General features: G+C 55.4%; 4 protein-coding genes across 4 annotated transcripts; 3 read left to right on the top strand and 1 right to left on the bottom strand.

The window, feature by feature from the left end:
- Window positions 1–1,202: 1,202 nt before the first annotated feature.
- B0H18DRAFT_1083560 (P-loop containing nucleoside triphosphate hydrolase protein) lies at window positions 1,203–5,989 on the top strand (the record flags this gene model as incomplete). Its single annotated transcript, XM_048031675.1, has 19 exons — window positions 1,203–1,344; window positions 1,395–1,579; window positions 1,636–1,987; window positions 2,039–2,920; window positions 2,996–3,187; window positions 3,241–3,398; window positions 3,450–3,522; window positions 3,569–3,700; window positions 3,756–3,817; window positions 3,871–4,081; window positions 4,133–4,295; window positions 4,543–4,587; window positions 4,617–4,704; window positions 4,757–5,070; window positions 5,131–5,274; window positions 5,329–5,453; window positions 5,510–5,599; window positions 5,655–5,784; window positions 5,839–5,989. 19 exons carry the CDS (start codon window positions 1,203–1,205, stop codon window positions 5,987–5,989), a joined length of 3,639 nt encoding a protein of 1,212 aa, XP_047896520.1.
- Window positions 5,990–6,435: 446 nt separating this feature from the next.
- B0H18DRAFT_990790 (uncharacterized protein) lies at window positions 6,436–9,796 on the top strand. Its single transcript, XM_048045019.1, has 7 exons — window positions 6,436–6,688; window positions 6,745–7,750; window positions 7,802–7,916; window positions 7,968–8,113; window positions 8,161–8,235; window positions 8,291–9,451; window positions 9,506–9,796. Exons 2-7 carry the CDS (start codon window positions 6,823–6,825, stop codon window positions 9,640–9,642), a joined length of 2,562 nt encoding a protein of 853 aa, XP_047896519.1. The 5' UTR covers window positions 6,436–6,688; window positions 6,745–6,822; the 3' UTR covers window positions 9,643–9,796.
- A 142-nt stretch (window positions 9,797–9,938) lies between these two features.
- B0H18DRAFT_990782 (uncharacterized protein) lies at window positions 9,939–12,347 on the top strand. The gene is made up of 5 exons (XM_048045018.1): window positions 9,939–9,994; window positions 10,049–10,693; window positions 10,752–11,097; window positions 11,165–11,253; window positions 11,308–12,347. Exons 2-5 carry the CDS (start codon window positions 10,406–10,408, stop codon window positions 11,941–11,943), a joined length of 1,359 nt encoding a protein of 452 aa, XP_047896518.1. The 5' UTR covers window positions 9,939–9,994; window positions 10,049–10,405; the 3' UTR covers window positions 11,944–12,347.
- Window positions 12,335–15,474, bottom strand: B0H18DRAFT_990771 (P-loop containing nucleoside triphosphate hydrolase protein; the record flags this gene model as incomplete). The annotated part of the gene is made up of 19 exons (XM_048045017.1): window positions 12,335–12,510; window positions 12,568–12,664; window positions 12,729–12,829; window positions 12,883–13,166; window positions 13,297–13,401; window positions 13,481–13,532; window positions 13,580–13,842; window positions 13,886–13,933; window positions 13,991–14,013; window positions 14,063–14,077; window positions 14,106–14,145; window positions 14,242–14,468; window positions 14,491–14,543; window positions 14,570–14,649; window positions 14,731–14,774; window positions 14,830–14,892; window positions 14,957–14,990; window positions 15,011–15,110; window positions 15,365–15,474. The coding sequence occupies 19 exons, from the start codon at window positions 15,472–15,474 to the stop codon at window positions 12,402–12,404; spliced, it is 1,848 nt and encodes a 615-aa protein (XP_047896517.1). The 3' UTR covers window positions 12,335–12,401.
- Between the last annotated feature and the right edge of the window lie 591 nt (window positions 15,475–16,065).

Genomic DNA, 16,065 nt, shown 5'->3' with positions numbered 1-16,065 from the left:
ATCAGACACTGAGCTGAGTGACATTAGAAGAGAAATGACTCACAAAAAGACAAAGCGGAGATGTAATAGGAATCTTCAGTATAGGGAGGTCGAATTGCACCCTCAATCTCCGACGTGCAGGACTGCATCGAAGGGGCTGTTGTTCGTGCCCGAAAGCCCGGAAGTGGCTCTTCGGAAGTGTGTGTCTTGCAACTGTTAAATGTCTTTGCTGCATGCGAGACTTGTGCGTGCTAGAGCAATTGAAATCATCCGTGACAAGCGGCATCAAGCTACGGGTAGCGTACCTCATCTACTCTACTCCTTGAGTGCGAACGGCCTGAGCTCGGAGACAGCTCTTCTCTTTTCTAAGTTTCATTGTGCGGATCCGACACAACCGGGAGATGGTCGAGTGGATGATGCACTGCGTGCGTTGTGAAACCGCTCACCGTACACGATGACATGGTAGGACATGGTGTGCCCAGTGCCCACGCGAACTTGCGACTTGATTCATTGGCATGCTATTTGACGATGACCGCTCCAGGATGGATGACGAAGAGAACGCCGCTGACATCGGGCTTGTGAGCTCTCTATCCACGGATTAGCTCGTACTAACAGCAATTAATCAGGGCAGGACTATGCGTCAGGTCTCCGAATATCTTGAACTGAGCAACGCACAACACGATGACCGGTACATGCAAACCATAGGCCCGGTGGTTCCTAATCTGCATCATAGCGAAGCGCGTATCGTTGTCTATGGAAGGAATCGTTTCCCGGCTCAGTCTCCCCAGGCAGACGTAGACAATTCTTTCAACCTTCGTGCCTCAGGATATCATTGTCTGACTTCCCGGGACAACGATGCGCGCTTCAAGACTGCCCGCTTAGGGCCCAGCTGGCACGAACTGAACTAGCCATGTCGAGGACGACCGGCGGGGTGCTTGGGACTCCCCGAAGGACGACGAAACACTGGATCTAAAGCAGGGCATTATTGATGCATACCTACCATTGGAATACATCACGAGGGGAGCCCAAGTTCAGCAACTTGCTGGTGTCGACTTTGTCGTTCAAGTTCGTCGTGACTTTGGACGCGAATGAGGTCGCAGTGGCTGAATATGAGGTTCATCCAAATATGGCAATCACCACGTGCCCAAGTGTGCGGTACAGGCTGGCTTGGACCTTGGTCGGCTTACTGACTTACTCAGTTCTACCTCTTAACTTCATCCTCCATGTCCTCTCCTGACGATGGATTCACCCACCAGCTCGCTATCAAGTTGTCGAGGGCACTGAATCTAGTGAATCCGAATGACCTACTTGCCCGGCGTGTGCAAGATATAGCCAAGACTAATACCCTAGATGGCTTCGTTGCTGGTGCGTTGTTCGCTGAGTCGCAGATGCTGCTCATGCTTATCCTCGCACAGCGGCCAAGTCATTTGGCAAGTTCAAAGACTCCTTCCTTGCTGAGATTCATTCAGAGATTACCTCGCACGCGAAGCAGGACGATCCTGAACATGTACCTGAGCCCGTACAAGGCATCGTTGTTCATGACAGTGAGGTCCTAGAGCCGGAGCCAGTGAGGCAAGGAGGGCTCATGCGAAAGGAAGCGGTGTGTAGCCACCGTTCCACTCATCAAGTGTTCTTTCCTGACATGAGTGAGCTCAGGTCCACGCATTCCGCCAGCCGGCCAAACTGATGCAGCCACCTACACCTCGGGCATCGGTCCTTGGCCTCGACCGACTTGCGCAAGAAAAGCGTGCCGCAGCAGCAGCAGCGACCAATGGCGAAGGGAGTAGGAAGAGAGCAAAATTAGACGATAACTCGGAAGCTACTTTCAAGGGTGAGGCTTATTTCATGCATATGGTCGAGAGGTCGCCAACGTATTCAAACAGTACCGAGTCTTCCGACTCGCACGGCAAATATCCGTCAACGGGCGAAGAAACGCCATCGCACCCTGGTGGCCTGTCAGACACTGCACGGAACAGGTTGGATGAGTTCAGGCGGAGGAGAGAGCGAGGTTCGTCCAATTCCACTATCTCATGACGCACTGACTAACTTGTCACGTCAGAGGGTATCCGAGCGCAGAACGAGCGTAGAGACGACGGCCCTCGGGGATTGGGCGATTTCCAACGACGACTCAATCGTGACGACAATCGCCGCAGAAATGACAGAGACCGTGATCGTGGTGGCCGAGGGTGGGATGTCACACCTCGCTCTGAGCGCGGTAGGCGAGGTGATGACGCGCCCAGCGTTCGTGTACCAAACATCGGCTGGGATGCAACACCTCGACGAGCGTCATCACCGTCAGGCACGCCCATACGCGATCGGCGATGGGATGCACCGACCCCGCGTAGGGGCTCGCCGCCAGACGACGTGGAAGATGTTGCGGGCATGGGTCTGGATGCACACGAGTGGGAGGAAGAGCAAGTCCGGCTGGATCGAGACTGGTACATGGGCGCAGAGGAGGGCGGCGCGCTCGCGGGCGACGAGGAACTCAATCCGCTGGCTCAATACGAGGACTTGAACGCGGTCAGGCAGGCGGAGGCGGCAAAGAAGCACGTCAAGAAGATATCAGCGAAGCAGGCGCAGTACAATGCGGACAACGACCTGTGGGAGGCGAACCGGATGCTGACCTCCGGTGTGGCAACACGGAAGACGATCGATCTTGACTTCGAAGACGAGTCAGAATCGTCTGTGCACGTCATGGTGCACGACTTGAAACCGCCATTCCTCGATGGGCGCACCGTGTTCACGCGGCAGCTCGAGCCGATCAACCCGGTGCGCGACCCGACTAGCGACATGGCTGTATTTTCGCGCAAGGGTTCGGCACTAGTCAAGGAAAAGCGCGAACAGGCAGAGCGTGCTAAGGCAGCGGCAAAGCTTGCAGCCCTCGGCGGCACGGCTCTCGGCAATATCATGGGTGTGCAAGACGAGGATGCACGAGCGGAGGGTGAGCACAATTCTCGTCAGCTCTAGACATGTCGGAGTGGACATTCACGTAGTTCTCGTTGTAATGCGTCTGCAGCCGAGGCGGAAGCGAAGGTCAAGGCAGGCGAGAAGGAGGATTACAAGGGCGACTCCAAATTTGCTAGTCATCTCAAGGCGGGCGCTGGTGTTAGTGCTTTCGCGAAGTCGCGGACCCTCAAAGAGCAGCGTGAATATCTGCCTGCTTTCGCATGCCGTGAGGAACTCCTGAAGGTTATCCGTGACAACCAAGGTACGTCGCTTCCTCATTCAGATGCACATGTTCGACCTAAGGTGCCTGTGTAGTCATTGTCGTCGTCGGTGAGACCGGGTCAGGCAAGACAACCCAGCTGTCGCAGTTCCTGTATGAGGACGGGTACTGCTCACACGGTCTCATCGGTTGTACACAACCTCGACGTGTCGCTGCCATGTCTGTGGCAAAACGTGTCAGTGAAGAGATGGAGGTGCGATCTACTTATTCGCAGGCTAGAAGATCAAATACTGACTGAGGACAGTGCAAACTTGGGTCTCTTGTCGGCTACGCGATCCGATTCGAGGATTGTACTTCGCCGGAAACGAGGATCAAGTGTATGTCCCCTTGACAATCAGCTTGCCTTTATTGACATTCCCCTAGACATGACGGACGGTGTCCTTCTTCGCGAGTCACTTAATGAAGGTGATCTTGACCGTTACAGCGTCATCATTCTTGACGAGGCGCACGAGCGTTCATTGAGTACGGACGTCCTCATGGGGTTGCTTCGAAAGAGTGAGCACATGACACTGATATCACCCAGCCACTGAATTTGCTGACATTCATACAGTCCTCTCGCGTCGGAGAGATCTCAAGCTCATCGTTACGTCTGCCACAATGAATGCCGAGAAGGTATGTTGTAATCGTTGCCTCTGCTTACATGTACTCACTGTATGCACTGTCAGTTTTCAACCTTCTACGGCAATGCTCCTTGCTTCACAATTCCAGGCCGAACCTTCCCGGTCGAGATCTTCCACTCGAAGTCTCCTTGTGAGGACTACGTCGATAGCGCAGTCAAGCAAGTCCTCCAGATTCACTTGTCCCTTCCTCCGGGCGACATCCTTGTGTTTATGACTGGTCAAGAAGACATCGAAGTGACTTGTCAGGTTGTACAAGGTTCGTGAAAGTGCTAGACCGTACTGTTAGCAGCTGCTGAAGGTCTCGTAGAGCGTCTCTCACAGCTCGATGACCCCGCACCACTCTCCGTACTTCCTATCTATTCGCAAATGCCTGCGGATCTTCAGGCAAAGATTTTCGAGCCAACTTCGGATGGCAGGCGCAAGGTCATCGTCGCTACGAACATCGCCGAGACATCTCTTACCGGTAACACGTGTCACGTGTACTAATAACTTATGCTAACTGACATGATGCAGTGGACGGTATCTTGTATGTCGTGGACTCCGGCTATTCCAAACTCAGGGTGTACAATCCAAAGGTTGGTATGGATGCTCTGCAGATCACGCCGGTCAGTCAGGCGAATGCCAACCAGCGGACTGGTCGTGCTGGTCGTACCGGCAGTGGGTTCGTAGCTTGTTTTCTTCGACTGCAGGTTACATACGCTCACGAGTCGCTTACAGGTTCTGTTATCGTCTGTACACAGAGATGGCCTTCCGCAACGATATGTTTCCGAACACAATCCGGAGATTCAGAGGACGAATCTTGCGAACACTGTACTGCTGCTGAAGTCACTTGGTGTCAAGAATCTCCTCGAGTTCGACTTCATGGATCCTCCGCCTCAGGTATGCTAGGATGATATCAACACTTCGAGACCGTTTGCTGAGCAGTTTTCAGGCGAACATGCTGAACTCCATGTACCAACTCTGGGTGCTTGGTGCCCTAGACAACGTCAGCGACCTAACACCAGTCGGACGGAAGATGTCTGAATTCCCCATGGAGCCGTCAATGGCCAAAATGCTCATCGCCTCGGTGGAATACAAGTGCTCGGCTGAGATGCTCACGATTGTGTCCATGTTATCCGTGCCGAGTGTGTTCTACCGGCCGAAGGAACGCATGGAGGAGGCCGATGCTGCTCGCGAGAAGTTTAACGTCCCAGAAAGTGATCATTTGACGCTCTTGAACGTGTTCGCGCAGTGGAAGAGTCACGGGTGAGTTGACTGCTTTCGTAGTGGTTCTTGCGATGCTGAAAGCACTGCCCCACGTACCAGGTACCGCGACGACTGGTGCATTCGACATTTCCTTCATCCGAAGTTGCTGCGAAAAGCTCGTGAAGTGCGTACTCAGCTCGAGGACATCATGAAGTTCCAGAAGATGGAGATGATCTCGGCCGGCACCGACTTCGACGTCATCCGGTATGCGAACCCTGAGATTCCGTAAGGACAAATTGGCTCATCCTTTCCATATAGGAAAGCGATCACTGCTGGCTACTTCCACCAAGCGGCGAGAGTGAAGGGTATTGGCGAATACGTGAACATCAGGACTGGTCTGCCTACGCACTTGCATCCTACCAGCGCGCTGTACGGTCTCGGCTGTAAGTCGTGCATTTCCTTCGATAACAGAACCGAAGCCCAATAACCGTGTTGATAGACACACCAACCTATGTGATTTATCACGAACTCATCCTCACATCCAAAGAGTACATGACGCAAGTGACAGCCGTAGATGCGTACTGGCTTGGTGAGTAGGCTATGATTTGTCTCCGACCATGAGCTGACGTACCGTATCCGCGTAGCCGAACTGGGATCCGTCTTCTACTCTGTAAAGGAGAAGAATTTCGACGATAGAGGCAATCGCCGCGTCGCTGACCGCGAGTTCTCGAAGAAGGCAGAACTCGAGGCGCAAATGGCGAAGCAACGTGAAGAGTAAGTCGTGCTGCCAGTCCCTGTGGCACTTGTCACTTACATTAGGCCATTCAGGACGGCGAAGAAACAGCAGGAAGAGGTCATTGCCAGCAAGCTTTCCAGTAGCTCTGCTTCCAAAGTCATTGTCCCTGGCACTCCGAGACATACTGGTGTTGGTGCTGGTGGGCGCGTCACCCAGACTCCGCGGCGGAGAGTTGGTATATGATTTATTCACCATCTGTATTAGTTGTGTAGCCCTACGTTTCGTGTGATCTGTAATTGTCAACATGCTGTTCCCCATCATCAACATATGTTGAGTGCAACCGATACTTTGCTCATTACTCGCGCGTCTGTGACAGGAAGTGCAGTAAGTTATGCAACGCGAACATAGTAAGCTACCGCAAATTGAGTCATAATAACAAGTGTTGTACAACAGTCTTTGAGTCAGTAGAATGGGTGAAGATGATACAGTATCCCGCAGTTCCACTCGCCGCTGGTCGGTGTCGGCGTCTAGGTTCAACCACGCAAAACAATGTTGACGCTAACTCCTGTCTTATTCCTACTTGGATGGTATACTCCTTGCTTCGTGAAGTACGAGAAATAATGCAGTGCTCTCTCACAGTCTATCCATCGCAATGACGGCGATTGAGTGGTGGAGACCCAAAATGGTACCGCAGCTACAGACTGGGACGGGCTTAGATGGTCACCTGGCCCGGGCGAGGTCACTTGCCTTCGTTCTCGACCTTGATTCACTTGTCTCTCCCAAACTCCCATCTCTCTTGACCACGTCGACCTCGACGACTGCAACCATTTTCATTGTGGTACCCTGAAGCACTGGGAATTGCCACTGTATCTCGAAGTGGACGATAACATACACGACTGGTTAAGCACCGTGCCGAGTCTGTCTGGCCATTCTGATATCCCGGTACGTTCTTCGAGCTCATTGCACAGTCTCCAACTTGACGGTCTCGGTGTATGCAGCGAGCCCCAGACTCTGAGCCGCTGTTCGATACCGGAGAACGAAGATCGACCTGCCTGGACTTGCGCCAAACCTACGCCATGTCCGCTCGCCCGACTCGCTCTGCGAGCATCCCTATCCCTCCAAGCGCATCCTCGGCAGCACGCAGCCTCGAGGATGTTCTCTCCATGCCATTTGCTCGACAACCATCAAGCGGTGCTACCTCTCGACCCCGGCGCACCAGTGGCGTCTCACGCAGCCCAGACGAGCAAAGGTTCCGAGGGCCTAGCGTGAGTCCTGTGCGCAGTACCATCAGCACCTCGCCTTCGAGGCCGTTCGTGGGCAGTTATTCGTCTGCCCTGGGCCGAACCACCGCACAGCGAGTAAGCACACCGACTACCGCCGACTCGCCGGCGCCGACCTTCCAGCCCCGCATCATTCGAGCAGCGAGCAATCCTACGCCGTCGCGTGACCCTGTTGCTTGCCTTCCTGGCGCTTCATCTCCTGCACCTGTGCTGTCTACCTCACCCGCGCGTCCTCATCGTCTGGGAGATCGCTCGAGCACGATCTCGACGGCACCGCGCATCTCTGCTTCACTTTCCGCAGGCCCTCGTGTCAACTCTTCATTCGCCCATTCTACGTCTGTCCATGCAATCCCAACCACTACCGTACAGGGCTTTCCTCGGCCCGCATACCTCGAATACTCTGCACTGCGCGACTTCTTGCACACTGACGCTCCCGCGATTGCACCGCCTGTACGCAATGCTACGACCGCACCACACCCGCTGTCTACCATCGTTGCCCCGCAGCCATACCCCTACTTGCGTCGATCCTTGACGCCGGCCGATAGTGACTCCGAAAACACTCCGAGTCCTAGTCCGCCACCTCATAATTCTGCCAGCACCACCGACAGCAGCCTGGGCACCTTGTCTGCAAACCCAGTCCTGAGGCTCCCAACCAGGTGGAGTGAACAGGACCGTGGTACAGTGCTTACGATCTCGCCGGACGGTCAGGAAGTGACATTCTGCGGTAAGTTAGGGTTTGGCCTCATCGCATGATGCCAATGTCTCACGTTCGCAGGACCATCGTTTACGGGAGAGAAGGACTCCGCGGCCGCACGCACCAACTTCCCGATTCCACCAGCGTGTGGAATATACTATTACGAAGTCGAGATCATCCAACGTGGACAGAAGGGGTGAGCCAGGTCACGTCCGATGAAGCGTGGGTATTGAAGCGTCGTGAGCAGACACATCAGCGTTGGCTTTTCCTCGGGCAACGTCCGTCTCTCGCGCCTCCCTGGCTGGGAACCCCAATCGTGGGGCTATCATGCAGATGACGGGTGGTGCTTCGCTGGCACGAAGGATGGCACGCCATATGGCCCTACGTTTGATTGTGAGTTGGCGCGCGTGTGCTGCGATCCTTATACTGACTCTCAGAAGCTGGGGACGTCATCGGCTGCGGGGTCGACTTCAGCCAGAACCGCGCGTTCTACACGAAGAACGGCGCCTTCCTCGGTACGTGACGTCTCGCGCGTCTGCATCCAGTGCGATCTTACGCACTCCTCTCTAGATATGCTGTTCGAGAACATCCCGACGGCTACCGTCGCGCTCTACCCGTCCGTTGGCATGCGCCACACAGGCGAGTCGGTGCGCGCCAACTTTGGCCAGGCTCCCTTCCGCTTTGCTATCCCGGATTATGTGCGCAACCAGCGCGATGCCGTATGGACCGAGGTCATGCGCATCCCAAGCCAGGCGCCTGATTCGAGCAAGGAGCACGAGAACGAAGCCGAGGCAAAGGAGCTGAAGGCGCGCATGGATAGCGCGGCTGAGGAAGAGACACGGGCCACGCTCAGGAAACTCGTGATGGGCTATCTCGCGCATCATGGGTTCGCGCGTACGGTGAGGGCTTTCCGTGAACAGTGCACGAAGGACGAGGGTATGGGCACTTCGAGCTCCGGCCCGTCGGTGAAAGAGGAAGTGATGGACACCGACGATGGTCCACAAGCGGGGCCATCGGGCATCGCCCACGGGTACAACACTGATTTCGGAGCGGGCGTACAGACGTATGACTCCGATGGGTTTCACCACGCCGATGCAGAGACACGCGATCTGCAGACGCGTTTGTCGATTCTACAAGCAGTCCGCGTCGGCGACATCGACCGAGCACTGGAGGAGCTGCACATCTACTATCCGCAGGCACTGACTGCACAGGACGGCTTGCTACTGTTCCGTCTCCGCTGCCGCAAATTTGTGGAGCTCGTGCTAAAGGCGGGCGCTGCGCTGCGCAAGGTAAAGGAGGTTGAGAAGGAGCAAGACGGGAACCTTGCAGACGGGTTACCTCCATTGCCACCGATGGAAGGGAGGCCAGACGACATAGCGTTGGATGGAGAGGGCGCGATGGACGTGGACGACCCATCGCCCGAGGCCCTCTCCACGTCCACTGTCCGTGATCTGTCTGTCGGCTCTCTTCTACCCACGTCCGTCGCGCCCTCCATCGTGCCTACCCTCGCGGACGCAGCGCGGGATGCCTTGCACACAGCGTTGGCCTATGGCCAAACGTTGGAGGCAGACTACAAATCCGATACACGGCCTGCGGTGCAGACGCACCGGCTGCGCACATTTGGGTTGGTCGCGTACGAGGATCCCGAGAATGTCGGCGGGGAAGTAGGTGCGCTCGCCGGGCAGGAGGCCCGGGTGCAGTTGGCCGGCGAGGTCAACCAAGCCATACTGCGTACGTACTGTTTCTGAGTGGGAGGGGATGTCTGCTGATTCTTGGGTTGCACAGAATCTCAAGGGCGGCCCGTGCATCCTGCCCTCGAGACCCTCGTCCGCCAGGCGGGTGCGTGCGTAGTTCAACTCGGCCTCCTCGGTGAAGGCCGAGCTGCCTTCGCCGATGTGCGACAGGAGCTCCTGGAGGCTTGATCTCACACTTTGCGGAGAAGCTGTTTTGCTGGGTTGTGAACATGGACGGTGGGAATGCTAACGATCGAGAAGCAGTATGTGTATTGTACAGTGTACTAATGCCAGTCTGTGTACTACCAGTGCTTTGATATATATATGACTCCGCTTTCCGTCATATTATAGCACAGTTCCTTGGTGAAGGCGGCGACGGTATCGGAGATGCTTCCGCTCGTGCATAATTACAAATTCGCTGATGTGTATGAATGACGAGCGGTGTCAGTTTTCGAGATCCAGAGCCAATATTGTCGTCGCTCAGGCTGGCGCAATAGCACAGGAACGATGATACTTACACTTGACATGGTCTTGAACTGAGGTTCGTCACTTTCGGACAGACATCCGCGGAGTTGACTTAGTCTCCTGTTCTCAGTAGCGCACGCTCGACGGATCTATCATCCTGTGGATGCACGCAGGCACGGAAGCAACAAGGAACTAAATTGTACGTGGGGTGAGCGCCAGGGCGCGCAGCTACTACTGGTCCCTCAGGCCCAAGGTTCCATTCCGTTCATTGGCGGATGCTCCTAGTGCCTGCCAATGGTTTGCACCTCGCCGCCATCGAGATTACTGTCCATCCTGATCGTCCGTACCAGCCTGTACCTGGGACGCCAGGTACGGGACGTGGTACTGGTACAAATAATTGGGCGGGCCCACGCGTATTCACAGCTTCTGACAGTCTGTTTTGGCTCTTCCCCCTGCTGCCCAAGTTCTCTGAAGCACACCTCTCTATATGAAGCGCATCATCGTCGCGTGCGATGGCACCGGCCAGTCCGCGAGCCGCGGCGACCTATCTGTGTCGACAAATGTCAACCGCCTCGGGCATGCCCTGCTGAACGAACCCGGGAAGACTGGCGTGGAGCAGATCGTGTTCTACCAGTCCGGTGTTGGCACGGCGGACCTGGGCGCGACGTTCCTGAACGCAGGCAAGCTCGTCCAGGGCGCGATTGGCGAGGGCATCGAGAACAACATCGCGGATGGGTACAACTTCGTGATGAACAACTATCTCCCCGGTGACGAGGTGCATGTTTCGATTGTCCATGGTACATGCCCTTAAGCTGACCCTGTGGGTGACTTAGTTGTTCATTTTCGGGTTCTCCCGCGGCGCGTTCACGGCGCGCGTCCTCGCGAACTTCATCGCGCGCGTTGGGGTATTCAGCAAGAGGTACTCGTGGGCCTTCAAGCCCGCGTTCAAGGCATACGTCGGGGGTCCGGAGAAATTCGACGTATACCTGAAGCAGCTCGCGCACAGCGTTGAGCTCGATCAGAAGTACTGGAAGCCGGAGAAAGGAGAGTACGTACCCAGGGTGTTCAAGGTCAAGATCAAGGTCGTGGGGTGCTGGGACACCGTCGCGAGTTTGGGAATTCCGTGGAAGCCCTTCACGAACGCGGGCGGTGTCACCGGAGATTACACATACTACGACGGTAGTCTTGTCACGGTGCGCCGCTACGTCCACTGACACGTCGTATCCGAGTCATGATGTTCTGGCAGGTATTGAACACGCCTTCCACGCGCTGGCCTTAGATGAATGCCGGGGCCCATTCACTCCGACGTTGTGGTATCTCCCCGATGACGACGAAGTTGCAAAAAGTACGCCCCTTCTCCCTCTGCTGACACCATATTCCTAACCGCAGTTTTCCCGTAGCCATCGACCTCCGTCAATGCTGGTTCCCGGGCGTGCACACCAACGTGGGCGGGGGCTACCCGATCAGACGATCGCCGACCTGACGCTCGCATGGATGGTGGACCTCTGTCGGCCGTTCCTCGACTTCGACCAGCGGTACATCGACATGTGCGTCGACCTCGACCACCAGCCGTGGAAGATCCGCAGCAAACACCGCGAGTCGGACCCGGACGGGTTCGACCGCATGTACCAGGGCTGGGCGCGCGGGAAGCAGTACGACTCGTACAAGCGGGGCCAGACGTGGACGTGGCTGTATCGCACGCCCGGCGCGTACGACCGGCCGGTCGACCGCACGCGGGAGGTGGTGCATGCGAGTGTGCGCGAGCGGTGGACGACGCGGCCTGCGGGGCAGGAGTGGCGGCCGCACGCGCTGAAGGGCTTCGAGCCGAAGCAACGCGAGGACGGGAAGTGGGAGTGGGTGAAGGACGCTGGCAGCGGGAAACGCATTGCCCTCGACGAAGAGCCGTTCGAGAACAAGGCGGAGGGGAGCTTCGAGTGGCTGCTCCGCTACGCCCCTGTATTCCCAGAGCCGAAGAAAGCAGATGACAAGTCTGCGGAGGCGGGAAAGAGCTGTATCGTTATGTGATGTTGTACTGTATGCGCCAATATGAGGCCCTCACTTGCAGCCATGCATACCGCGACCTGAGATTTGCATACCCGGGCCGCCCTACGGACCCACTTAGCAGTGCATCACATCTCTTCTACCTTCCTTGACCTCATCACATCCCGCTGCTGAGCCCGTGCGTGGACGTCTGGGGGATTTGGGTCGAATTTTCACGCCGGCGAGCTCCCGCAATGAACTTAAGTAGCAACATTAACCATCGTTCGCTCTTTTCGCGCTAGAGGCCCGTAACCACCTGTTTATCAGGATCAGGGATGATCCCCACGAACATGGCCAACAAGCGTCGCTACTAGACAGCAGACCTGAGAGTCGAAGGCAGTCATCGATCGTCTGCGTGTGAGGACATACCTGGGCAGAAATTGAACTGGTGAGATATTGATCATCCCTATGCAACATACATTCGTTGTCGACGGGGTTCTGGATTAAATGAAAGCTTGTGCCTGCAGCTTCCATATCCTCGCGTAACTACCATCTCGAGCAAGCAGTTCGGCATGTGTCCCTGTCTCTTCAATGGCGGAGTCATTCATGTATCTGTGGACACAGGATGTAAGCCGCGACGCCCCAGGAAGCTCGTACGAAGCAGCGTACAAAATCAGATCCGCATGTCTCGTCAGGTTTCCAAAGCGATGCGAAGAGAACAACATGGTCTTGTCACCTCGCAGTTGTCTGAGACGAGTGAAGAGGTCTATGAGCAAGAAGCGCGGATGAGTGCCGGCCGCGCATGACGATACAGAGCGATAGGGACGTACCATGTTCGGCCGTTGGGTCTAGCGACGCACTGGGCTCATCAAACAAAAGAAGTCCTACAGCGCTGTCCTCGGCAACTATCGAGCGCATGAACGTCCGGGCCCTGCGATACAATCTGTTTCAGGAAGAATGGCGCAACACGTCGATGGGACGTACACTGCCAGCCTCTGCATCTGCCCTCCGCTCAGGGTATGCCCCGAGTTTGACTGGAGCCCTGCGATGCCCCGGATGCCCGCATATTCCACTGGCCTTCCGAACAAGGAATTCGTGCCTTCTGGGAGTCCGGAGTAGTAGTCGGTCACTGGTCTCTCGAGGTATGTGTCGAAACCCTCGGGAAGGCGCTCGATGAACTCTTCTGCGCCACCGAGCTTTGCTGCCAATCGAACTTGATCGTCGTTCGTAGCATGAGTTGGGTTGCCTAAAGCGATGTTGTCGCGGATCTGCATATCATATCTTTGTTAGATGTATGTGATTGTAGCAAGATGTTGGCGCTCACCGACAAAGGGAAGTGCGTGTAGTCCTGGAAGAGCACCGAAACCGACTGTCGGAGATCAGTCAACTTCAAAGCACGGATATTCTGCCGTCAATCAGGATCTCGCCCTCCTCGACATCGTAGAGGCGCATGATGAGCTTCAGCACGGTGCTTTTGCCCGATCCGTTAGCACCGACGATGACCTGGATGACGTGTTCAATGCGCGAGCCGCACGCACAGCGGGGCAGACGCACACATAGCTGGCCAGGCAAAAGCTTGAACGAGACATCTCGCAAGCCCAGTCGTCAGATCAGGGTAGCGGAACGATACGTTCCTACGCCTCGGTCAGCGCTGTTCCGACAAATCTCTCAATGTGTATACCTGAACTCTACAGTGATGCCTGATTTCGCTTTTTGTGCGTCTTCGGGGAACGGCACGGTCCCGTCAGGTACCCGGTTCGGGATATTGACGATGTCATACATCTTGCGCACAGTAGCAAGCTGGTCTGCAATGGACCCGAACTGATCGAAGAATCGGTACACAGTCCACCCGAAGCTGGACGCGGTGTGCTGAATGAGGTTGAGGGATGCAAGGGAGACCGGAATAGACGCTGGGTATTGCACTGCGCGGAGAGTGAAAACAATCTGCATGCGTCAGTCGAGCCTTGACACGGCGTGGCTATCATACCTGCGGAAGCTCCTTCCATGGCTCCTTCAGAAGGGAAGCAAAGGAAGTCTACGACGGGTTTCCATTCGCGCCTGACTCCCAGAAGTCGCCTGCCTGGTCACCGACACGCTGAGCGGCTTCTCTAAATTCTGCAGGAAGTATTAGCCCCCGTACCGTCAATCATATTTGTCGACACACCAGATGTACAGTATTCTGCAGATTCCGGAGACGAACTCCTTACGGTGGACAGGGAACGACACGACGCGTTTGAGCCCCTGCATCTTGATGAATCTTGGTTGCGGGTTGTGGCGGCCCATACTACAGGGTTTGACATCAACGTCAAAGTGTACAAGGGTGCAATTCTAGACAGGGCTTACCGCCTTGACCCCTGTCAATTGAGTTACTCTTCGGAACCAATCGAGGAGACTCTGCGACAAGCTGATCGTTGCCAGCAACATGCCATCTGGCTGATCCTTCAGGATCGCCGCTAGCATCGACACCTCAGACATGATATGCAGCGCAGTAGACACGGCGGATGTCGTCATAGAAAAGTGTCCCATGCGACGCCCCCTCGAGACGCCTGACTTGCTTCCTCGAGCTGGCGCTGAACGGCGGGATCCTCGAACGTTGGAGATCCAAGCGAGCACGCGCGTGGAACAGATGGACTGTGTAGTGTTGTCTGAGACGGTTTGATAGGGGTAGGACAAGGTGTTCTTGACGTGGCCAAGTAGACGGCCGAGCACGGCGCAGCCCATGCGACCGACGGAGATGCGCACAAGAAAGTCCTTATCAACGGTACGCGTGTCTATGCAGTTTGTACCTGGATTTCAATCAGTCAAGCGGGGAGCGATATGAATGATGCGTACAATTGTTAATAGTTGGCCAGAGTACCTACGGAGGAGGTCAGTGTCTTCGGCGTGTGGTAGCGAGATACGATACCATAGGAGGCAGCTGGTAGCAGTGACTGGCGAGTTCAACGAAAACGTATAGTAGTACAAGGATCCAGCAGTTCCTGATTTGTGAAATGTCTTTCATCATCCGCCATACATATGGCAAGCTCCGGGTCACCCCAGATAATGTTCGAGAGTTGACGTCCGGGAATATTCCATCCTAGTATCGGTTGTTTCTCTTCGTAGAGTCCCATACGCCTATGCGTGTATGTTTGACCCGCTTGACATCCTCTGGGTCGAAGGTTCCCGATCGACGCCTTGGACTTGCGTTTACCTCGCGGCACTGAATTGTGGCGCTCAGCAGCTAGGATCATCATGTTCAGAAGCCACTCACTCGTTTGCTTGCTTACCTGCACGTATCTAATTGACCCTCGGCAACGTAGACTTCACGGCCTGTTGTGCTAGAGAAACCAATGTTCTGTGCGGCTGCCCACTCCGAGTACGGTTGAACGCGCGAACTTACGGACTCCTGGGCAGCTATTTCTCCCCTAGCAGATCCGAGATGCAATTCGTTGAAAGAGCGAAAGAGCACGAGCACTGGGTTACGTACTGTATGTCACTGTGGTAGAGGACTGACTGGACAGAGTGCGCTCCAAGCCTCGGCGTGGCGGAGATGTATATCCGCACGTGATGACGATCCTCATCTCGGTAGGCTTGCATACTAAATTAGGCAATCCTAGTAGTGATTGAGGCATTTGTGCGTGGGCGTGGTAGAGAATCCAGCCTGCAGTGCTCTGCAGACGTTCTCCTGCTCGCACTCGTGTCACAGCGCACCACCACATTCAACTGTAGGGTACTCGGCGATGTAGTCCGGAGTCAAATTCACGTCTGGGCAGGTACCCAGTCGATCTCATGCTCCATCCAACGCACAATTGCCTCAGTCGTACTCGACGCACTGTCAGGTCGAACGTTGGTTCATAGTAGCACCCAGGTGCGAGGCCTTGAGGTATGACCGCAGCAGTCGCACTATTGTCTTGCCTAATGCCTACACCTGCCAGCTACTAGTAGATATCCAGGCCCACGAGCACACGCGCTGGTACACGTCTGGACTGCATAGGTCGGGCTGTTTCGTACTCTATCATCCGGGTCTGCATTCTGTTGCACTTCAAGCTTGAAGCTTTGAAGCTGACCAGCGACGACCGCCGGTATATACCTCCAGTCCCTCCGTGCTTCAAGTTCCTCAAGCACGCTGAAAGCAAGTATCGAAGTGTTCATCGAGTATGAGCCGGTACGTGCACCGTGAACGTAAGG

This window comes from Fomitopsis serialis, assembly GCF_022376445.1.
Source record: "Fomitopsis serialis strain Sig1Antser10 chromosome Unknown B0H18scaffold_14, whole genome shotgun sequence".
Classification (NCBI taxonomy): Eukaryota; Fungi; Basidiomycota; class Agaricomycetes; order Polyporales; family Fomitopsidaceae; genus Fomitopsis; species Fomitopsis serialis.
Note: the sequence above shows the minus strand (reverse complement) of the source record. Positions and strands in the feature narration are given on the sequence as shown.

What these genes read in the sequence shown, in the direction of transcription:
- B0H18DRAFT_990790 (XM_048045019.1), top strand. Translation starts at nt 6,823, where the DNA reads ATGTCCGCTCGCCCGACTCGCTCTGCGAGCATCCCTATCCCTCCAAGC. An exon ending in TCAGGAAGTGACATTCTGCG is followed by an intron (nt 7,751 to 7,801) that starts GTAAGTTAGGGT and finishes TCACGTTCGCAG; the next exon opens with GACCATCGTTTACGGGAGAG. An exon ending in GAAGAACGGCGCCTTCCTCG is followed by an intron (nt 8,236 to 8,290) that starts GTACGTGACGTC and finishes ACTCCTCTCTAG; the next exon opens with ATATGCTGTTCGAGAACATC.
- B0H18DRAFT_990782 (XM_048045018.1), top strand. Translation starts at nt 10,406, where the DNA reads ATGAAGCGCATCATCGTCGCGTGCGATGGCACCGGCCAGTCCGCGAGC. An exon ending in ACTATCTCCCCGGTGACGAG is followed by an intron (nt 10,694 to 10,751) that starts GTGCATGTTTCG and finishes TGGGTGACTTAG; the next exon opens with TTGTTCATTTTCGGGTTCTC. An exon ending in ATCTCCCCGATGACGACGAA is followed by an intron (nt 11,254 to 11,307) that starts GTTGCAAAAAGT and finishes TCCTAACCGCAG; the next exon opens with TTTTCCCGTAGCCATCGACC.